This window comes from Phasianus colchicus, chromosome 5, assembly GCF_987193195.1.
Source record: "Phasianus colchicus chromosome 5, bPhaCol1.hap1.1, whole genome shotgun sequence".
Lineage (NCBI taxonomy): Eukaryota > Metazoa > Chordata > Aves > Galliformes > Phasianidae > Phasianus > Phasianus colchicus.
Genome location: NC_143440.1, coordinates 56575505 through 56599529, shown reverse-complemented (window position 1 = coordinate 56599529; position 24025 = coordinate 56575505). Strand labels below are relative to the sequence as shown.

At 43.3% G+C, this 24025-nt stretch overlaps 1 protein-coding gene and 1 long non-coding RNA gene across 8 annotated transcripts in view; one reads left to right on the top strand and one right to left on the bottom strand.

The window, feature by feature from the left end:
- Nucleotides 1-24025, bottom strand: part of ARMH4 (armadillo like helical domain containing 4) — a 53425-nt gene that overhangs the window by 6841 nt on the left and 22559 nt on the right. For 6 of the 7 annotated variants that reach the window (XM_031605381.2, XM_031605382.2, XM_090141865.1 and 3 more), the window contains one exon: nucleotides 1122-1153. In XM_031605381.2, coding sequence (XP_031461241.2) covers nucleotides 1122-1153 — 32 coding nt within the window. Of the gene's footprint in view, nucleotides 1-1121; nucleotides 1154-16063; nucleotides 16900-24025 lie in introns of those variants that run through there. The other variant, XM_090141862.1, reaches the window with a different exon arrangement.
- Nucleotides 18577-23818, top strand: LOC149917952 (uncharacterized). The gene is made up of 4 exons (XR_016467167.1): nucleotides 18577-18768; nucleotides 22063-22123; nucleotides 23377-23466; nucleotides 23561-23818. It is a non-coding gene; the product is annotated as an uncharacterized LOC149917952 (long non-coding RNA).

Genomic DNA, 24025 nt, shown 5'->3' with positions numbered 1-24025 from the left:
TTTAGTAGGGATCATGTGAGAGGGCTTTGTTCACTGGGTGACAGTCTGCTCAAACTCATCCCTGTTGAAAGACAAACTTTTAACAGAGGCAGACAGTGATAGGAAAAGAGGGAATGGCTTTAAACTAAAAGGGAGGAAATTCAGATTAGTTGTTAGCAAGAAATTCTTTACTGAGAGGGCAGTGAGTCACTGGAATAGGTTGCTCAAAGAGATTGTGGGTGCCCCATCCCTGGAGGTGCCCAAAGCCATGGATGGGGATCTGGGCAGCCTGAGCTGGCTGGGGGACCCAGCCCACGGCAGGAGGTGGAATTGGATGGGCTTTAAGGTCCCTTCCAACCCAAACATTTGATGATTCTATGTGTTTTCAGGGACCAGAGCTCTTCATTCTTTGTCTTTCTATCTGTACTGTCTCTGATCCTATTGAAGAGTTTCTAAGCCCTACTGAGCCACAACATATTACCGCATTGAAACACTCCTGTCACTTCATTTCTAGTTTCATTGCTTCACCACTGTCAACAAAGCATTTGAAAGGTTTCACAATCATTTAAAAATCTTAATATTTACCTTAGGGTAGCAGAGCCTGAAAATTTATTGGTCTGTGGCTGGTACAACTCATTATTCCACATACCACCACTCTGCAATGTCAGGGAGAAAAGATCAGGGTCTGGTGTCTTTTCAGTTGCCCTATGTTCACTCCTTCTACTGCCAGGTACTGGCAGCTCTTCCTGTATATGAGGCAGGAGAGGTCTGGCTTTGAGCTGATGCTAAAGCACACAGCCAGAACCAAGCTTTGGGCTGAGAGAAAAGGGGTGGGGGGAAACTTACAGGGCAATAAAAAAGTTCCTCTGGGAGTTAGAAGAGAAGGTGACCATCTGGTGCACAGACGTCCATCCAACACCTCTGTCTTTTATTTTGCTCTTAGCTACCTGTCAGTGATATGCTGTGGATTTACACCAATATACACAACAGCAGCTGGTTCATTGTGTCCCAGTGGAAATGTTAAGCCCCTTCACAATCATCTTTGCAGACAGAACAAACTGCACTGACAAAAGCTTATTTATTCCTGCAAGTAAAAATGTTTCTGCTTTTAAAGTCATTGAGAGAAACACTGAGCCTCCTACCTTATCTTTCAGCTTCTCCATCCAGCTTCTCACTGAAAAATAAGGCAAAAAAAAGTTAGAATCATCTTACTTATATTAATTAGTAACAGATAATAATCATGGTATTGAAATAGACACAAATTAACTTGACAAGCTGATAACACTTTTCATTAGATTTCCACTCTTTTCGTTCATGAAGAAGAGAAAATGCAGCAAATCAACAAGAGAAACTCTTTTTGAACTAGCACTTCTCATCCACACGGTGGGATGTCAAACAAGGAGATAACCCTACAGCATGGCTGTCTCCTTCACTGGCCTCCTCCACACAGATGCTCCATCCTCTGTTATGCATAAGTCTGTACTGACACCTAAGAAGGCATTATTCCTTGTTTTCTATTGTCCTGATTTTCTGGAAGCAGCCACTGTCTGCTCTGGGTTGCCACCATGTACAATCTGTGGACAGGGAGAGTGCTGGAGGAGCTGTATTACCAAACCAAGGAAAGTTGTACTGCCATCACAGACACTTTCATTTCCTAATCGTCCACATAAGGCCCATGAAATGGGATATCCAAGAATGAAAAGTCTTCAATGGCATGTACTTGGGAAGGAAATCTGAAGCTGGTATCAAAGAACTGCTTGGCATTGAGTGCACAACTTGGTGACTCCATCGGCAGTTCTACATTTGTCTGCTCTGTATGGAGGACAAAATTCTGAGCACTTTATCATATCATATCATATCATATCATATCATATCATATCATATCATATCATATCATATCATATCATATCATAGAATGGCCTGGGTTGCAAAAGACCACAATGCTCATCCAGTTCCAACCCCCTGCTATGTGCAGGGTCGCCAACCAGCAGCCCAGGCTGCCCAGAGCCACATCCAGCCTGGCCTTGAATGCCTGCAGGGATGGGGCATCCACAGCCTCCTTGGGCAACCTGTTCCAGTGCATCACCACCCTCTGTGTGAAAAACTTCCTCCTAATATCCAACCTAAACCTCCCCTGTCTCAGTTTAAGATCATTTCCCCTTGTCCTATCATCATCCACACTCACAAACAGCTGTTCCCCTTCCTACTGTTGCTTCAGTGAATTCCTACTAACAGGAGATAGTCAAGAAATGAATTAGAGGTATCAGAGTTCAGCAACTGTGTTTTAAGCCCTGAGCAAGGATCTCCTACTCCAAGGGGACACACGCAGAACCTGTGGGTTATTTCCCTCAAAGTATGTTAGATCCCAAATGGAACACAATGTTTATGCAGGGAGACTCTACTTCCAAGCCTGCCTTCTTATAGCAACACCCGTCAAAGCTTCTGTTAGCAATGTTAGGGCTTGTATGTTGGTATACACGTGTGTCATTAGATCACCCTTAGGTCTCACATACAATACCAAGAAGCACAGTGGTTAGGAGGTAATAAGAAAAACCACAAATACTGCAAAGCAAAGCAAACCATCCCAAAACTCTTGCCAAAGAGCCTTCTGCTGACTCTCATTTTTTGATGACACGGTTATGTCATATGCCAGGAGGACCAGTGGCTGTGAATCAGGGACACACAAAAATGGTTTCAAAATCACAGCACGTGCTTGGAAGATCTTGACTGATGTCCTCAGTGCACACATACAGGCAGCTATGTGTGTCCCTGCAGCGCATACACAGACACAGCTAAAGCTGCCACGATGCTCTGCCGGCCACAGCTCTAGCTAAGCACAGAGCCTATTTTTATATGGCTTCCACAGTAATTACATTGCATCGGTGATCTTGTCAATAGTCAACCCACTTTATTGCAACTGAACATCAGTGCCTCTAAAGCAGCAATTAACTCCACAGTATTTCTGACAGTTTGCATGTAGGGGCTGCTATTTCCACCGGCGAGATCATCTAATAATACTCTACTTTCAACAAATACAAATTCTGGCTTCGTTCCCCTCGGCTCCACAAAACAACATCAGCATGTCCAATGGGACCCACAGATGCTATGGTACAGGTTTGCTATTTATACAATTGCCTATTATTAAAACCAACCTTGTTTTCAGCAAGGTAGAGCACATGACAGACACCTTCAGAAATCAGCCTGAGAACAACATAATGTTGTATGTGCCAGGCTGGGCACTTCTGTGAGATGCTCTCGTTTGGCCACAGGCTGCTGGCTGACTCCTGTGACATGTCAGTGTGCACCAGATTGCTGTGTGTGACAAACACTTTTGATGCTACTCATGCATGGAACTATTTTAACATTTCTGAGGAAATGACAAGTCACTGTGGCACTGAAACCAAGCACTTTGTGTTTCAGTTATTTACATATATGTGGATGCTAAGCGTGGGGAGGAAATAGGGCCTTTTATCAAGTTCAGGATTTATAGCTACTCTTAATGGCTACCATCAATTGATTCTGGACTGCAGCCTCTCCTTAGGCATAATTATACATCATGAGTATTCTGAAGTTGGTCTTGGAAGAGAAACAAAAAGCTTTCCAAGAACACCAGGTGACTTGCCAATGAGGCCAAGCAAATAATCGCTAACAAATACTCTATTCCACGTATTTTTCATCCTCTTCTTTTTTGCCTTCCCTGATCACTCAGTGTCCTGAACAAATGGCTTTAGCCTCTGGGTGCAACATCAATCCTACAGGTCTGCAGCGCCAGTTCCTCTCCTATGGCTTTTTGAGGATAGTGACCAGCACTGACTCTGCCTTTGCTTAATGCTGAGTCCTGGGCTTCACAGGGAGCTGAGTCAAACCACTGTGGAGCACTTCTGAAAATTGCATGCATAATCTGACATTTCCTCGGTGATTTATATAACATCTGCATCTCCTCAAATTGATTTTAAATAACATCTAGCTTAAGATTACTGGCACAGTTTCAGCCTGAGCTGCACAGGGGATGACAGGCCTATGCCAAACACAGAGCACAGCTGGAATTGGAATCTGAGCAGCTGGGATGAGTTCAGTTACAGATACATCATGTTATTTTTAGTCCTTTTTGCCCCTCAAAAGTGTGCAGGCAGCCATTAAGAAGCCATGGTGCCAACACTAAGGACGTTGTGCTCATTGGACGAGGTAGGCTGCAGTCTGTGGTGCTGGCACAGCCCTTTTTTCTGTCTCTGTTCATTGCAGGTGAGTTGAACTAGATGACCTTTGGAGGTCCCTTCCAACTCAAACGAATATATGATTCCTTGGAGGACCCCAGACCAAAGGCAGAGTCAGGAAGACCCATAACCAAATCCTTCCTGTGAGTCTGGATTTGGTCAGAGGCAGGATGAAGGCTCAGGAGACAGGCAAGAGATGATCTTACATAGCTCAGATCGTCCAAAAACACCTTTCACCACTAGACATCATAACACTAGGAAACCACATTAGCCTCTGTGAGAGATGGTTCTGCTTTCTGCATCAGAGACCCTAAAGTCTGGGGCTGCAGCTCCTTATGTTTCACGTGCCCTTCCAGAGCCTGCTCCCACTGATTTGATCTGTGGTTTCAGAGGACAAAACAGGCAGTTGGAGGCTACAGATTATTCTCCTCTGAGATATTTTTGAGCACATTTTCCTACCCCTCAGCTTTCCACTGTGTCCCACAGCTTTGCAACCCCTATAAGACTGGATTCAGCCAGCATAAACAAAGCTGCTCATTTGTTGGGTTTTTTTTGTGTGTTTTTATTTTGTCAGGCTCCTCTTGAAAGAGGGAATGATTGGGTTTAACTTACAACAGAGAACTGAAGAGGAATAGGCTAGGAAGCTGCCCGTCCCCTCCCTTCCCTCAATACTTGCAGGTGGCCTTTGCCTACAGTCTCACTTCTTGCTTCTATTCAGAGGACTGCTCATCTTCAAATACACTCTTCCTCACTGGTCAGTGCTCTGGAATCCCCTTTTGCTCTCATTTCAAACCTGCTGCAAAGCACCAATCTCAGGGTTTACCCCTGATCTAATGCACTGTTCAATGAGGCTTCTTCCTGCTTCCCCACCAGTGTCCTCAGAAATCAGGAGCACAAGTCCTCCAGGCTGCATGCTTTGTCCACTAGGAATAATCCTCATTGCCTAATTATCCACTCCAACACCATGATAAAGTTGCTTAATAATTCTGTTCACTTCTCATTTGTTCTTGAGATAAGAAAATGCAATGACATCCTACTGGTGAAGATTACAATCAGTAATTCATGCCCTCACCCCATCGGTTCCAGTTCTCCCTTCTTGTCTTGAATGCCCTGCTATTTTATCTTGTCACTTCAGTTTCCACTTTATCAGCTGCTTTTAATCATATTTCCCTTTTTATCATCTAAAGCAACTCTGTTTTTCCACGACAAAACAGCACATTCTCCCTCTGACCTGCACACTTCAGTGTATTTTCACACCCAGCCATCACGTCTTCAACCCAGAACGTGTTGATAACCATCGATACAGCAAGCATCTTCCCTCTTAACAGTTCTCCATCACAAACACAGCAACTAGTTTTGAAAGCGTGGCACCCAAGTATCCATAAACACTCCAAAGGGCAGAGGCAAGGCCTGAAGGACAGCATTTTATGCTCCTCCTGCTCAGTCTCCTTGCTATGCCCCAGTGCAAGCAATTTGCTGTAGGCAGCTCCCCTCCTCCCCACTCACACACACAAAGGCATGCACAAACCCCAAGCTGCACAGCTCGCTCCTGCACAAGCCTTAAAACCTTAAAAATAAAGAATAGATCGATTGCTTTAAATCAGTCTGGAGACATCAGGCAATCCATTCTGTGTCACAGATTTCATCTCTTTCTCTTGCAGGTAAAACTTTCTTTTAAATGAGAGTACGGAGAGCAATTTTGCAGAAATGCTCCGTGCTTCGTCTACTCGGCTCTGACAACTTAATGGCACAAGGCTGCATCAGCTCCCTTTCCTTAGAAAATACAACTGCCAATTTACTTACAAGCACAAATAAATAATAGAGAAAATGGCATTCTGCTGGAAGGCAGCATATTTTTAATTCCAGAAGAAAAACTATTTCTACTTGACAAGAATTTTGATGAATTTCTGCCACAGCCACACGAAGAAAGGGAGAAACAGCCATGCTCACCCCAGCAAGCAGAATCATAGAACCGTAGAATCACAGAATAGCTTGGGTTGGAAGGGAATTCAAGGACCATGAAGGTCCAACCAACCCCCTCCCACATGCGGGGCCACTGACCATCATATCTAATAAACTGTATCTAAGAAGCTGAGGTGCTCTTCCTAACTCCCTCCTCTACCACAAAGATCCTTTCCACACTGCCATCTCCATGGCATGCAGTCAGCTTCCTCCTGATTTTTCCCTTTTTCAGCTGTTTTCCACTTTGATTTTTGAGGTTGGCAACAGCTCTGCCTTTCAGCCTTTGCATTTCCCTGTAAACTCAGTTCTGCAGTGCCTCAAAATCATTTGTTGGCTTAGATGAACTGTTTGTTTTTCCCAGGCAGGCACAAGATGTTAAAGCGCAGCGAAGGTAGAAAACCTCTCAGCATCCAAAGAGCACAAGGCATCAGCAGGATGCTGCTGTGAACAGGCTGTCACAATCATTGTATGATCACACATCTACAGGATCGCACGGCATTCAAAACTACATGAGCTCTGGGAGGTGAGATGCAAATGTTGCTTATGGGAATAGCAGTGCCTCTGCCAGTGCTCACATTGGGCCAGGTTCTCCACCACTCTGAACAGCTCCTGCAGTGAAACATGGACTTATCAACCTACTCTGCTTCAGCTGATCTCACCTGCCACACTTATGTAGTAGTAATTGGATAAGCAATATGTAAATAAACTACATGCAGAAGCTATTTAGGTTACTAAGCTGAAAAGTTCATAAGCAAAGAAATGTCTCCCAGTAAAAAAATTATTGCTGTATTTTTCCCCCTCTTCATTCACCATAGCAGCTGAACTCTAACTAGAAGCTCAGAAAGTCTGGGGCAAGTAGTGCTGAAAATTTCAGTCCCAGCATTTAAATTTGGTGGGCAAAGTTGTGAACAACTGGAATTTAACAAGAAGCATCACAGGTATAATGACTGGCATGGCATTATTCAGGCAAGCCACACACACACTGCAGAATCCCATGGCCATGCCTTATGGGGGAAGCATCACCATTCACTTGCAAGCATCTCTCAGCCTTAATGACAGGTTCTAAAAAATGCTTTGTATGGTGTATAGAGATCATTAGCTGTCCACTTCCTGATTTAGCAACTGAAGATGTGACTTTAGAACATAAATTCTTTGTAGCATCATAGAATCATTGAACCATTAAGGTTACAAAGGACCACTAAGACCATCCATTCCAACCAACAACTCACCCCCACCATGCCCACTGACTGTGTCCCTCAGTGCCACATCTCCACGGTTCTTGAACAGCCCCAGGGATGGTGACATCACCACTCTCTTGGCAGCCTGTGTCAATGCCTGACTCTTCTTTCAGAGAAGACATTTTTCCAACAAGCCCAGTTCCTTCTCCTCCATGCAGCCTTCCAGCCACTCTGCCCTAAGCCTGCAGTGCTGCATGTAATTGTTGTGACCAAAGTGCAGGACCCAGCACTTGGTCTTGTTGAAGCTCATCCCATTGGTCTGATCTATCTAGACCCTGTGAAGGGTCTTCCTATCCTCAGGCAGATCAAAGCTTTCTCCCAACTTGTTACTGTCTGCAAACTTACTGAGGGTGCACTTAATCCCCTCATCCAGATAATCAATAAAGATATCAAACAGGTCCAGCCCCAACACCAGAATCCAAGCATGATTGGCACCGTGTTTGTGATCTGCCCAAGCTATGTTAGGGATGGCAAAAAAGGCAGCATGGTAAACAACAGTCCTGCAGTGTTCAGTCCCTTGTGTTGGACAGCACAGCAACACAAGGGAAGAAATGGTTTGGGGGTCCTTTTTACTTTTATAAGCCACTTTTTTAGCTCTTTCTGGCACAAAGTGCCTTAAAATCACCAGTGGTTTAGGCTGCGTTACAACTATCAGATTTAACCCCAAAATGGAAATTCATCTCAAGCTACTTTTTAATGCCCATTTTTCAACAAGCCTATTTTCCGCTCCACAACCCAGCATCATTCTCAGTAATCTTGGAAAGACTGCTACCTTTTAGCAAATTAAAACTGGATGCTGTGAGAGGAGGAGCAAAAAAAGCCAGAGAGAGCCTCTGCTCTACCAGCATCCCACTGCAGCTGCAAGACAACAGCAGAGCAACAGGCGCTGATTTGTGGCTCAACACCATCAAAACCTCCTGCTGAGGCCACATGTTCCTGCTGTGTACAGCAAGGAGAGGTAATGGCTTCAAACTAAAAGAGGAGACACCCATGGTCAGGTTGGATGGGGCTCTGAGCTGTGGGTGTCTCTGTTTGTAGAAGAGAAGATGACCTTTAAAGGTTCTTTCCAACTCAAATGATTCTATGATTTCTCTGTGCTGCTTCTCAATCCACCCTTCACCTTTCTCTAAGTGCAAGCCACCAGACTTCCATGTCCCCTTAACACCTTCTAATCAATCTTAAAAGAGCAGCAGTTAAACTGCAAAACTTCTCTGTATCTCAGTTAAACTCTAATACTCATCAGGTTCTGAAAATGTTCTTGGCTTGGTTGCTTTTCCCATCTATATAGAACGAACGTACTTTTCAGAATCATTTTTCCTGGGGACACCATATGAATGATCTGCCTGCAGCAAGCAATACTGAAATGGGCATTTTCCAATTTTGTATTTAAGACAAATAATTTATTTTTCTTATTTCAAGATTTGGCCTTTATTTTGGCTGGAAAGATGCAGCATTTGTCAAGAAATGACACAAAGATCAATAAAGTGCTAAATGGTTGGAAATAAAAATGATGGAGTTGGCTTTCAAAGGAAAAAAGTAGATATTGAACTCTGTTTTCAGCAAACAATTATTCTAGTAATTAAACCACAAAGCCCTGAGCATCGATTAGGCACCAGAAATAAAATCTGATTATCTCAAAGACTCATTTTCATGCAAATACTAAGGAACAACAGCAGACTGAGCAGTGCACACTTAGTCTCCAAAGGAAAATGCATTTGCCCCCATCTGGTAACAAAAAAGAAGGCTGATCCCACATTCCTTTTGCATCAAGAACTGAGCATCGATTCTCAGTACGATGCAATGCTTTTGTGTTGAAATACCAAATGGGGGCTTATGGCTCCTGACACTGGTTCGATAACCTTGCAATTGACTTCTTGTACAACCACAGGAAAATAAATTAATCCTTGTTACTCCTTTTAGTATTCCTGCCATGGGAATACTAAGGGTATATATGATAGATTATGTTTTGTTTCTCTGTTTCTGTTCAATTCTGCTGCAGGAGTAGGATAACAAACCAAACTCAGTCTTCTCCTCAGTGGTGAAACTCCACAAGTCTCAGCAGAGCTGCAGCACTTCTACCAGAAAACGTGCCCTGTCCAGATACTCTGCCACATGATATGCCTGCAGGGTCCACTTCAATAACATAAGAACTGTGCATACCATCAGAAGAAGCCCAGCTCCAGGGAGGAGGTGATAACACAACTGCTACTCATTAGTGTGAGCCTACCCAAACTTCATAGTTGGTGCTAATGAAGAGTTTGTGAAAAGATACTGCTTTATTTAATTTGGATAATGCCATACCAACTGTCCACAAAGGTCGATATGAACCTGGCTGAAGACCTGGGCTGTATATTAAGTTCCAGCTGGTTAATACCCACTTCCACTTATGGTAAAATTCACAACTGTGAAGGCTGAAGTTCTGTTAAGTGAAGCTTTATCCAGCTGGGGAAGAAGAGAAGAAAAATTCAATAGTTTCAATAGGGAGACAAAGGAAGCAAATGGGTTTTCTCAAAAACTCTCCCAGCCCTTACTGATGTTCACATCAGACGTATGGGGATGGCCTCTAAGAAGGCTGCAAAGAGAATAACTGCAAAGCAGTGAAAAGAGAACATGGAAATAGAAGGATCTCACAAGAAGTAAAGTACATTGATCTTCAGTGTGCTTACACTCCAAAATGATTTCCATAGTGAACTGGCTAAACTGGCTGTCCAGAGAAGTTGTGGATGCCCCACTCCTGAAGATGCCCAAGGCCATGGATGGAGACATGGGCAGTCAGAGCTGGATGGGAGCACCCAGCCCTCAGCTGGGGTTGGGGCTGGGGGAATTTAAGGTCCCTTTCAACACAAAACATTCTGTGACTCTGTGATTCTAGGCTAGCATTCTAGGATTCTACAAGCTAGAAGTCAAACAAGAGGATTTGATACATCACCAAGTGTTAATACAGCACTGACCACAGTGAAATAAGGGGATCCAAGCCCCATCCTTGACGATGATAACATCTGCTTTATCACTGAGCAGCACGAGTTTGGAAGCCCAGTGGCAACTGAAAAGCTGGCTCCAGGCTCAAAGCCAGGTTCTGATTTGTAGGTGATGAAGGGAAGATGCAGCCCAGCAGCAGCAGTTTCAGTTATTTCATGTGTCTGTAGCTCAGATCCCCAAGTGCAGATCAGGGCTAATGTGAGCAGACTCTTTGTGAAGCATCCTGCACTGCAGAGGGAGCTGGCCACTAGTGCTGGCCTTCTCCAGAGCAGCACAATGAGGATAATTACTCAGCTCTTCTATTTCTAAAGAAGCCAACGCTTTGCATGTATTGCAAAATGATAATGTGTTTGCCATAAATGCAGTAACTATATCTAAAACTCTTCATTAACATGGAAATGTCAAATAACAAATTAGAATCAAGTATCTACAATTAGGCTAAAAACCCACAACAATTTGTTGCTCTTTGCAAGAAGTCATTTTTCATACTGCTTATTGCAAATGAGGCCTCATTACGTAATGATATTCAGCTCTTCCACTACTTTGCAGCTTTATTAATTGCATTCACAACAGCTCTCTTATATAATATAAACAAGCAACATTATCTTCATCTATTGACTGGGAAGTCAGATGTATGCAGATTTAGATAATTACAGACAAAAAGAGGCAGGATGAGCCAGAGCCAGTTGGGAAAGCAGGGACAAACCTTTTCAGTGCAGACATAGGCCTTCCACCTGAGAGGCAGAACTTCCATTTCAACACCAAGAGGTTCAGAGCAGTGCTGAGTTCTACCAGCCTCACCCAAAGCTCTATTTTAATGTCATAACATAATTATCCAGATGACACTTTTCTTTTAGCTAATAGCCAGGCTTCTACTGAAAGTTGGGCCACGAGAGACAATGAGTGCTTAAAATCAGTGGATACTTCTCAGAAATAATGACTTAGACACATGATGACAATCAAAGCAAAATGGTTTCACTGAGCCTGTGCTGGCTGGGGATGAAGCCAGGCTGACAGAAAAAAGCTCTCCTAGGAGGCAGAGCACAACAGTCTGATGACAGGTTATCCAAATGAAGAAGCCACATGTTTATTTGGTAGACAAAGCTGGACAAGCCTGAAGAGGGGGAAATATCTCAAAACAACTTCACAATGAAAACTCTCTGAAAGGCACTGAAGCAATTTTGTTTTACGTCTGGACTAGCAATTTCAAGGTATGCACCTTGGCAGGACTGTTTTTGTTTGGTGTTTTGAAATACCATGAGGCCAAATTCAACACCTGAACAAGCAGGCCTGGCTCCATAAGGTTGACGGTGGAAAGCCCTACCTTCACTTCTTTCTGGCACCTACTTTAACCTCAGTCCCTCCAAATTAAGGTTAATTGCAATGGCTTCAAGGGCTGCAGAGAAACAAAATCTCTTTTCTGCAGTGCCTATCAGTAGTTACAGAGGCTCTGAAGACAAAGGAACATCCCAAAATCTTGTTGACTTTTGCTCCCACACAACAGGCACTGTAAAATCATCACCTCCCAGCCAGCTCTGCTTGGTCCTACAAGTGAAAGGGTTAATTTATCCTCAGACTGACTCTTATAAGCATTTTCCATTAGTTTCACTAGATCAACTACCTACCTGCACACCAGCTCCCTGGTCCCACACGTGCCTGAAGAAAAATCTCCCCAAGAAGACAGGGATGCACTAAACAGGCTAGGATGTCCTTGTGCTGCTTACACTGACAGTGTTCTCAGTCTTCAAAATGCCTCAATACAAAATCAGTGAGTTGTCAGAGGATGTTTTGTGTGCGTTGCCTCTCTGCTCTGAAATGAATGGGTCTGTTGTTTCTTCAAGCAGATTTAGATAATCTCTAACAATTTACTTACACTGAAAGTGCATTACTCTGATTGGAACTGGTCACAGACCACTGTCTGATTAGGATAGTGATAAGATGCGGCTGTAAGAAGACATTTTGGAATACGAACCTCTCTGAATTAGCTCCTGATTTTGCTGCCATCATCTGTCCAAATAACAAAGAAACAATTTGACATACAAGGATAAAGCTTCAGAACCAAATCTGCCTTCAAAATAGCAGCAAATGTTTATTATCTAAAGGCTGGTGGCCACCGTACAGCTCCCAAAGCCTATGAAACAGAGCTGAAAGTTTTCTGTTCACTTGACAAGTGTTGGACCAGGTCCTCTAGGAATGCAAACTCTGCAGAAATAGACTTACAGAGAAGTTACTGACATGTCCCAAGGACCACATAAGCAGAGGACAATTTCTAGAATTATTTTTGTTGAGGATTGATTGTACGCTGGTTTTAAAGGACAGCAAATACACTGAAGAACTGAATTCACATATACCAGCATTTCAACAACACCTCATTTCATCGAATGATAAAATTACACAGAATTACACAGAATGGCTGGATCATGAATCTCCAACTCCCCTGCCACATGCAGGGTCACCAACCTCCCCATTTAATACTAGACCAAAATTGTTTGAGTTGGAAGGGACCTTTAAAGGCCATCTGGTCCAATTCTTCTGCAATGAAGAGGGACACCCTACAGCTCAATCACATGCTCAAAGCCCCATTCAAACTGAACCTTGAATGTCCCCAGGGATTGGGCAACCTGTGCCAGTGCTGCACTACCACTACTGTAAAAAAAAAATTATATCCACTCTATCGCAGATGACACCAAGTTGGGAAGAAGTATCAATCTGCCTAGGATAGGAAGGTTCTACAGGGATCTGTGCAGGCTCTATTGCTGGGCTGAGTCCAGTGGAATGGAGTTCAACAGGACCAAGTGCCAGGTCCTGCATTTTGGCCACAACAACCACAGGCAACACTACAGGCTTGGGGCAGAGTGTCTGGAAGGCTGCACATGGGAAAAGGGTCTGGGGGTGCTGATCAACAGCTGGCTGAATGTGAGCCAGCGGCATGCCCAGGTGGCCAAGAAGGCCAACAGCATCCTGGCTTGTGTAAGAAATAGTGCAGCCAGCAGAAGCAGGAAAGTGATCATCTTCCTGCACTCAGCTCCAGTGAGGCTGCACTTTGAGTACTGCATTCGGTTTTGGGTCCCTCACTACAAGAAAGACATTGAGGCCCTGGTGTATGTCCAGAGAAGGGCAATGAATCTGGAGCACAAATCTTATGAGGAGCAGCTGAAGGAACTGGGATTGTTTAGTTTAGAGAAGAGGAGGATCAGGGGAAACCTTATCGCTCTCTACAATGACCTGAAAGGTTGTGGTGAAGTGGGAATTAGCCTCTTCTCCTGCGTAACTAGTGACAGGACAAGAGGTGATGGCCTCAAGTTGTGCCAGGGAAAGGACAGGTTGGATATTAGGAAGAAAGTCTTCTGTAAAAGAGCGGTCAGATGCTGAAATGGGCTGCCCAGGGAGGTGGTGGAGTCACCATCCCTGAAGGTGTTCAAGAATTGTGGTGATATGGTACTAAGGGACATGGTTTAGTGGGAAAATATTGGTGGTAGGTGGATGGTTGGACTAGATGATCCTGGAGATCTTTTCCAACCTTGGTGATTCTATGATTCTATTTGTTCTTGATGACTACATCCCAAGCTCATCTTGACACACATACACCAACAGACCAAAGCTCCAAATTCTCTCCATCTCCATGGCCCTACTCACTGGGCAGGTCTCATACTTCCCAAGCTGATCAGCTGTTTCACAACCATTAGTTGAGATGTGAAGAGGGGCTCTAAGTAATCTTCTCCCAGGACCCATGACCAGCTGTGGGGCTCTCACTCCTACTGACATCCTCAGGTCCCTGTCAGGTGATGGGATGGGTAATGCCCATGCTCCATCATACAGAGATCTTTGTCTAACTCCAGTTTGTGAGGTCTGCAGGATGCAACATCACCCATAACGGATGTGGATGCAACAGAGGTCAAAAAGACAAGATGCAGCAGCAGGAAAAGGCACAACAAAATATTTAAAGATCTTTGCCAGCATTTTATGTCTCTTGGCATGCAGATAAATCTCCACATTACATGCTAAAAGTAATCAGCTTGGAGAAAGATGCAGGCATTTCATCAGACTGCTAGCAGGGGGCTCGTCGCTTATCTTCCAACAGGTTTTGCTAAATCCTGCAAGCCAGTCAGTGAGCAAGCTCTAATCTCAAAGCCAACACTAATAGCCTTCCCTGAGCAAGAAACTGTTATCCAACACCGCGTTTGAGAAATACGCAAAGCCAAAAAGGTTGGGAACCAGAGTTTTCTCTTGGCTGTTTTGGAAGTATCACAGCTTCTTGGCCAAGGAGCTCTGAGCTTCAAATAGTTCCATTTATTTTTACTTACAACAGCAAAGGTTCTGCACTGGGAATTTTCTGGGGAAAGGTTTTTTTTTTCCACAGCATGAGCAAAACCTCTTCAGATCACCTAAAACCTGCAATTCTTTGTAGGTAGAGGAACAGTAAAGTCATGGGGCACTTCCAAAATTCAGTCCTAAACATGGAAGACAAATTGTTGGCTTGTCCTGTAATGTTGTGAAGTGGTTGACAGATTCAGGCAATTACTGCTCAAACCTGGTTAGAGGTTTGATGAATGGACCAGGTGAGCTGTTGATTTAAACCTGTTCATCACAATATCCCAATTCATAAATCTGTCCACTGACTGAGAAATGCCATTTGTCCACATTTATTTGAACTCTCCTGAGGCACACAGGAGCTTAAGATTCCTTTTCAAAATTATTTTCTACAAGATAACAAGCAGATCCATGCAGCCAAGATGAGCTTTTGGAGTCTTTACTGAAGCAGGTGTCGGAACTCATGTGCATTTTATGCATACAGAAAATTTTCCATCTCAGTATTTGCAAACAGTGAGAAGACACTGCAAAACAGAGCAGAGCAAGTCAGAAAATGCCACTGCTTTCTGTGCTACCAGCACCAGCTCTTCTGCATTGAGGACTCAAGATATGATACTGCCTGTGCTGCAAAGGAAATGAGCTCAGTCCAGCAGCAATAAGAACTGTACAGCATACAAAATGAAGCTTCAGCAATGGAAGAGGACGACATGAACTCACTGATATCTGTTCTCAGCTACACATCTTCGAGCCCTGAGCTAAATTATCAACAAGCTCAGACCTCTGGTTTCGGTATTAGTGCTTTATGTGGAGCTTTGTGTACCTAAAAGACACTGCACAGTAAGCATCTTGGAAGGTACCTGCAGTCACTGAGTCATATCTCCCTGTGATGAGCATAACCAGCTGGTATCAGTTATTTCTCTTCTTGGAACATTGCTCAGAAATTCAGATCAAAATTTGTGTTGAAGGAAGAGCACCAGAGAGTATCTACCCAGGGAGGAGGTGGAATCACCATCCCTGAAGGCATTAAAGAACTGTGGAGATGTAGCACTGATGGACGTGGTTTAGGGGGCATGATGGGCTGGCCATTGGACTTGATGACCTTGGATGTCTTTTTCAACCTTTATGATTCTATGATCATATAGGAATTGATGTATTGGATCAGCAACGATCAATATTTTTTTGTTTGTCAGCAAAAATAATACAGGGAGAAAGAGGAGGAATATATTATTAATTACTCTTATCACTGCAATACCTGAAAGCCCACCTGAGATGACACACTCCCGTAATAAATGCTCTACAAACATATACAGAGAGACCGTATTTGCACAAAAGAGCCTGAACCAATACATCACCACAGAAGCCATGAAATCAGCCCACTGATGGATTACAAGACTCAGGAGCAGAAGGAAGGGATCTGTGCAAGATCACATAACAAAGCAGTAAAACTGGCACCAATGAAGCCGAGGAGACCAGGCTCTGCATACAGCCAGTCTAGGTCAGACTGAAGGTCTGGCTTGATTAGTAACTCAGCGCTAACAGCATCTGCTTTGGGAAAGCTTAGGGATGGGACAGTCACAGAGCAATGCTTCCCTCCTTGCACAGAATCTATTCTTTTGCTTACTCCTTTCAGTTATTCTTTGGTTAGTCTTCCTCTTCCGTGGATGTTTTCTAGCTCTACTGCATCCTCTTCTAGATGCAGAGTGGCAAAGAATATTTAGGATCAAAATGATAGCTGTCATTTTGCTCTCTTTTCCTCTGATCCCCCCATCCCACCAGGCCCATGTTTCTACCGTAACATCCTCCATGAGGTTCTCCTCTGTGCAGTTGCTGGTATCTTTAGGATGGGATACAAGAGCGGATACTATAATGGATGCCTTGAAGCAGATTCAGAATACATGAAGAATTATGAGTTCCAGTTTTTTTAAACCCTCATATTCATCATCAGAGCCCACACATCAGTGACTACTCAGCGCTTAATAACTAATCATTGCTGCCGTCAATTAGCACTACTGAAGAGCTCTATCCCTGCAGCAGATGATTCAGACTTGGGGATGCCAGCTCTGGTTTGAGGGATGCTGTTGCAGTGGCCATACAGGTCCATGCTCCCAGGGACAGCTCTGGGAGATGTCCCAGGAATAGAGACACAGAGCAGTGGGGGAGACTCCCCAGCAAGCACTGGGGTCTAATGCTCCACTCAACCCTCTACACAACACTCCCTGCAACCAAAAAACAGAAAAGGACTTCATTTAAACACTTTTTAGAGATATAAGAAAAACTAATGTCCAAGAGAAAGGTATTTTTCTCATAGGATTTCACCTGTCAGGTCAAATGGGTGGTGTGGGGAGAGGAAGGTGATCCAGACCCTCTGAGATCCACCAGGGGTGTTAGACTTGTCCTTGAGCAAAGGAGAGAGACCCAGGTATGTAACACTGCAAAATCGGTCTGTGCAAACACCTGAGCAGTCATAATGAAGAAAGGGAGGTGTGGGAAAGCAGCTTAGGAAAGGAACAATAATGGAGAAACTTGGGAGAGCTCCTGGCCTCGCTTCACATCAATAAAGCCTCAAGTAAAATACATTAAAAGAAATGATAGGTTATTGGGAACAGCCTTGCTGAAACCTTTTATTACATCCCATGCTAGGATGAGGTTGTGATTAGGAGTTATTCAAACAAAAAAAAAAAAGAAAAGAAAGCAAAAGCCTCTAATAATTCTCACCGTATCGACCCTTCTCAGTGATTAATGCTGATACCCAACATTTTTGCAAAACACCAATTGCTTGTGGTTTGAGATAATTATTTTATTGTCAGTCAAAATCCAAGCAATTTACTTATTTCCAATACTGGTCCCTAACTCACTCTCAGGCATGGCAGGATTTATTTGTTTATCAGGAGAGAGCATCCTTTCAGGAAGGAACTTAGATCTCATTTGATCCTCGAGTCATCTTAATTCGAACCAACACCAGCAGGAAGGCAGGGTTAGCATCAGTCATCTTGGCTCGCACTGCCTAAGCAGAGAGAGAACTTATCTACATTCTCATTAGAGAGGAATATTTTAAAACCATCTTCTCCACAAATTACCATCGCTCTCCCTGGTAATGGCTGCAAGGAGCTCTTTTTCCAACAGTTTTCTCTTACTCACTCTATAGTCAGAACCAATACTTCAACCCAAAAGATCAGCCTCTGATGCAAATTCCCAGAAGAAGAGACACAATTCGGGCCAATGAACCTTCACGTTCCCTTTTTTTTTTTTTTCTAGGGCTGAAATGCCACAAAAACAGACAGATCTTTTGCACCATAGCTTATATCACTATTAGAAAATAAATGTGATTTCTACAACATAAGGACAAGGCTCTTCGTACAAGGCAAAGGCCACCCAGGCGAGCACATAAAGGAAAAATTAATAACTCTAACCCAGGGAGAGCTGCTGGCCTGCCTGCATTCTTCAATCAAACTAAGTGATTACCAAAACCCAATGGGAGAGAGGGCTGAAAACCTTGTCCTCTGTCTAAACAGAGCCAAGATTTCTGACGTATATAAAGTGAAGGGGAGAGGGTAAGGCAAAGCACTCTGTGATACACACCACAGCACATTGAAACTGTAGACTTGAGAAGGAACTGGATTACTGCAGATTATAAAGACAGCCAGGACAGTAGGATTCCTGTTACAGCAGGGCTGACAGATAGTGGGATGTACACACTGTCCCAAAGGAGCTGACAGATTCTGGTGAGATGCTGACAGTGCTTAGTGCACACACACTTAGTGCTGGGCTCTGCTGTGCACATATTGGACTCCAGTCCTTAATTAAGGCCAAAAAAAAAAATTGCATGAGTAGCAAATACTGAGCCATGCTTGATGAGAGATAACAGCCTCAAGTCGCAGCAGTGGAGGGTTAGATTGGATATTAGGAAACATTTATTCTCAGAAAGAGTGGTAATGCATTGGCACAGGCTGCCAGGGAAGTGGTGGGGTCACCATCCCTGGAGGTTCCAGAACCATGGAAATGTGACTGAGTGGGCATGATGGGGATGGGCTGGGACTGGGGGGTCTTTGAGGACTTTTCCAACCTTATTGATTCTGTAATTCAAGGTAGGTCCATCCCAAGATTGCAATTAGTGGATGGATGGAGACAGAGTTGGAGAAGGTAAAAGATGCTCAGCTGTTGGTAGGATCCTTTTGTGGGCTGAAAGGAGAAGTGCATAGCCAAACTTGGCCCTGCACAAATGAGCAAACCCCTCTACACCTGCCCCCAGCTCCAGGAGGCAGCACCTGAGGGCTGATAACAAAGGGGCTCAGCTAATCTTATCTGAGATAGGTTTAACCAGAGACACAAAGCTCAAGGCAGGGCTGCTGCTTCAAAGTAACGCACCTGAGCTTGTGACAGTGCAGCCACTTCTCAATGCATTCTAGTAAAAGTATCAACTGGAGTTTCCTACTTGAGGTTTATGTGTAGAAAGGCCCCTGCTGCCTTCCCCTTCCTTCTGACAAACTGCAGGCACACACTTTTTCAACACAAACTATAGCTTCATTGCACCCATTTCTGACAGCCTTCTGCTTTCAGAGCTGTGTAGGACCAACCAAGCCTCATATTTTCTATCTCACTCCTCACTATTCCTTTCTCTGAGTCTTTATTTCTGCTGTGAGGACAACATCTGAATGTGACACTGCCAACTTCTCATACTTAACATGCGTGGGCTGTGCTGGCATTCCTCTGCTGTATGTAAAAGCACAGCAGACATTCCTCAAAGCAGCTTGGGACAAAATGTGACAAAAGGAAAAGGCCAACCCTGATGTGAATGATTCTCTTTAGGGAGCTGCTCTGGCACTATAATAGCATGTAATAGCTGTTGAAAAAGCCTATGTCAAAACAAGGCGGAGAAGAGGATCACTGTTGTTGTAAAAAAGACATTTGGATGCATAATTTCTTTTAGCAATGCAAACCTGATTGAATACCGTTCTGCTCCAGCATTAAGGTGTGATCACAAGCAAACTTAAAATGCTTAAAAAGAGGCGATTCCAAAGTGCACATTCCTCACAAGGAACAGAAACACAAGATTTAGCCACCAGACTGATGGTGGGAGCTTTGTTACTGCTTTGGAGAGGGAAGGAAGCTGGTAAGGAACATATGAAGGAGGGAAGTCTTAAAGGCACAGGAGAAGGTTATCCCTTGGGCTGCCAGAAGGGAAGAAAACCAGAGATGAACAGAGAATTTTTCCTGAAGCTCCAGGGGAAAAAGAGAATCCCAGTTGGTACTGGGACCTGTCCTGTTCAGTAGCTTTGTTAATGATGGCATTGAGTATACCTCAGTAAGTTTGCAGGTGACACCAAGTTGGCAGGAAGTATCAACCTGCCTGGGTGTAGGAAGGCCCTACAGGGTGTCTGCATGACACACTGGACAGCTGGGCTGAGGCCTATGGGATGAAGATCAACAAGATCAAGTGCCAGGTCCTGTACTTCGGCCACAACAAAAACTAGGTATAAATTTTAGAAACTGCATATTGAGAATTATATTGACATACTTCATAATCTCTATGACTTTCATTTCCCGTCTACAAAAATGGTCCAAACTCTACTGTGAACTATATGTACACAATATGTAGATGGAAACTAATAAGAAATGTTGTGGAACCAGACATGGGATGCTGTGCTGAGGAACACAGGCATGGGATGATAAGAAACAGGACACAGTGCTGGCACTGAGGCCACTGTGGCTATAAGCAATGTACCAGATGTCAGTTAGATGGCAGATGTAGACTGGGACAAAACTGATTTAGGGTAAAACAAATATAGTATTTAACATATATAAAAGCCACCATATACAGCAAACTGAGTGAGATACATCAAACCAGGAATAAGCACAGAAACCAAGAACTGTGGGTGTTACAACTCTAACTGCATAGTTATTTTTACAGAAAAAGAAATTATGTCTAGACTAATAACAATTAGACTGTGAATAATACAGTAGCATTAGCAATAAATTCTTGGGTTTGGGTATATATGGGATGTGCCTTTTTTTTTTGCCTATAAAACATGATTTTGAGCATAACAATAGTGTCTTCTCTGTTAAGATTTCTGGTTCGAATAGAATCACAGAACTGTTAGAGTTGGAAGGGATCTTTAAAGGCCATCTCTTCAAATTCCCCTGCAAGGAATAGGGTCATCTACAGCTAGATGGTATCTCATATTTATGGTGGCCTAGGATAAGCAACCAACAGGCTCCACCAACATTTTAAAGAACCAAAGTCCACCATACCAACCCCCACATCAACAATTTCAACCATACATTCAAGAAGTCACAACCCTGTAAAACCTCAAAAAGCAAAAGCCACAGCTGCTCTGAACAACTCCATGCATTTTGAATGCACAAAACAAATTACTGCAAACCTCAGAACAGCAAAATTAAAGGCGAGTAAATGTCCCAGTCCTCTTACTGCTATCATACTGCAGACAGCAGGATCTCCCAGTTACACACATTGGGACATGGAAGATTGGCAAACACTGTGGCATTAACAAACAGCTTGGGAGCATTCCCTTGTTCTACACTAGTTTAAGATAAGTTGCTGTGTCTTACCCTGTAGTCTGTACAATAATGATGGGGTGGTGCTGCCACACACAAACACTCTCAGGAAGTGGGAAAAGAGAATGGTCACAGCAGCCATCACCAACACAGAGGTAAAAGGTATTGATCTCCATGGAAGTGTACAACAAAAGTAATTTATTTTAACATTCATGAGAAATAACTAAAAGAGGACCCAGGAAGTGTTCATTAGGTTTGAGTTCATCTAAATCAACAGCAGTTCTTGTTGTAATGCATGAACATTTTATCCCAAAAGAGGGAGAAGGGAAGAATGATGCATTTTTATTCATTCTCAGAAAGCTTAAGTTTCCTGCCCCTCTGATATTCTCCAAACACAAAGTTTGTGTTCACTTACTATGCACCACTCAGGAACAACTCAAACAAGCAGAGGAAGGTTGAAGTCATCTCCCACAGTGCAGAGAGGTCCCAAAGTTCTGTCAAGATGCCCTTTACATCTGAAGACAGAGCATTAAAAACACCAACAGAGATCCAAAAGCACATTCAGACTCCTTCTGCAGAACCAGAGGCTATCAGAATGTTTTTTGGAGGATCAACTTCTGTTTTGATGGCATCACTTATTTTTATCATTTAACTTTATTTTTGTCTAAATCTTGCTGGTTACAGAGTCAGCTGATAGACTGTAAAGCTGACAGCCTCATTACTGAAGCATATAAATTGCTTTTGCTCAGCTGGAGTTAATGTAGGACCATCTGACTTCCCAGAATTGACATTTTAATGATTCTGTTTCTCTGGCACTTTTTCACTGACCACTACAAAAATCTAAACTGTCTCTTTGTTTTGCCAAGCTGCCTGTGGATCAAGTTACTCATTCTCCAGGGATTTTCAGCATGTCAGCCATCAGAGCAGGTAAACCCAATAATAACTGAGCTGAGAGTACCTACTCCAGTACTTCTCGCTCTTTTGTACCATGGATGTTAGAGATAAATCTCAAAGTTCTGAAGGCCACAGGACAGAATATCTCCCCAGGAGAAGGAGATATGTGTGAAACATTTTAAAGATGAAAAATGCTAACTGTAAAAGTTTGGTACTTATTGAACAAAAAAAAAAAGAGAATCAAGAGGAAATAACATTTAATCTCCATTTAAGAGAATCGTGACAGAATCAAACACAAGGCTGACAAAATTGACTACTGTGGGTATTCTGCAATTTGCTTCAGATAGGTTTTCAGTTATCTCCTAGAGAAACTTTAATAAAGCATCTGCAGTAACTTTGCAGGATCTGCTGCAATCTATCAAGCTGATATCTGCAAACTGAAGCATACAAAGTCATGATGTTCTAGCTGCAGAACTCACTGCCTTGTCTCCTCTTGTGTGCCCTTATCTTGCACCTTGTTGGGTACCATCACCTTTCTTCAGGTCTTCCCTTGCTGTGCCATATCCCAGGTTAAGCAGAACATCCCTCTCTAAACCATATTTCGTACAGAATGGGAAATTAGTCACTCCTTGGCACTGATTGTGGAATCCCAAGGATGAGCTCTGAATCTCCCTTCCTATTTCCAAAACTTACTGTGAGCTGAGACAGGCAGGAGCAACATGCCCTGACCCAGCTGAATTGCAACAAACTGCAGATCCATCTCCTCCAGGGCTGTGATGAAGCAAGTACAGTGGTTAAGAAGTTGTCTTAAAGTGAAAGGCAAGTTAATTTCAGCTTTAGAAGAAAAGCAGTTAAAGGAAATAGATTTCAGAGGGCTAGATTTAGTTGAGAAAGCACTTAGAAAAAGAGGGTTTTGAAGAGTCCATGAACATGCCCAGTAGATTCAAAGTTTTATAAGCCCTGTACAATAAGTCTGCTCTGTCCACGTAGAACAACATGGGCAGTTCTTTTGGTCTCTTGTCAAGTTTGGTGAATTTCTTTTATTCTTAACAACACACCTCCTGCTGACACAAGCTACACATGTTGTCCATCCCTCATGTTCTCCTTTGAGTGCCCCTGATAACACAGCACACAGAGCAGCATGTAACAGGGCCAGGTACAGGACATCTCCCATTCCCCACTCCCAACAAAGGACATTCTGAACACTCAGTTCAGTTCCTTGCTCAACCTCAGGTTTTTGGTATGAGTTCATACCTTGGTTTTCTTTGTGCCTCTGTCTGAAACAGATCATTTCCCTTCCTCTTAAAGAACACTGGAGAAGGGGAAGGAAACAATCAAAGGTCATCTAAACAGACAAAGAAGAAATGACTCTTTATGTAAGTGTTTACCTGATAGAAAAAGATGGGTGATGGGTGAATTTGAAGCAAAAAGACTGATCCCATTGTTCCTTCTCTCTTCTCCCCAAAACAGCACAGTACAAAAGTCCCATCTACCTCTTAAAGACAATGTCAGCTCAGCTTCTCCCTCCTGACTGCAACAGCTCCAAAATGAAGGCAGTCCAAACTATTTGGATCTGGTGACACACAACCCAGCCAGGCACTTACAGACAGCACAGAAATTCACACCTGCTCTGTCCTCCAGGTGCCTGGCTCGGCACTTGGCAGCTGACCCAACCTGACAAGCTTCACAGCAAGCTTTCCCAATTTGCACAAGGGTAAATAAAATATAAGTGAGCTAAAAAAAAAAACTGTCTCTGGCCACATGATTTATTCCACGTCTGAAATTTTGGGAAAGACAGCTTTTTCAAAAAGAAAGAGGAAAGGTGGTAGAAGATGAAGGCTGCAGGATGAAATAATATTAATACAAAACACAAAAATAGAGCTGAGTCCTTATGTTTAGAAAAAGCCATCTAAAAAATACTGTAAGGAGCATCTT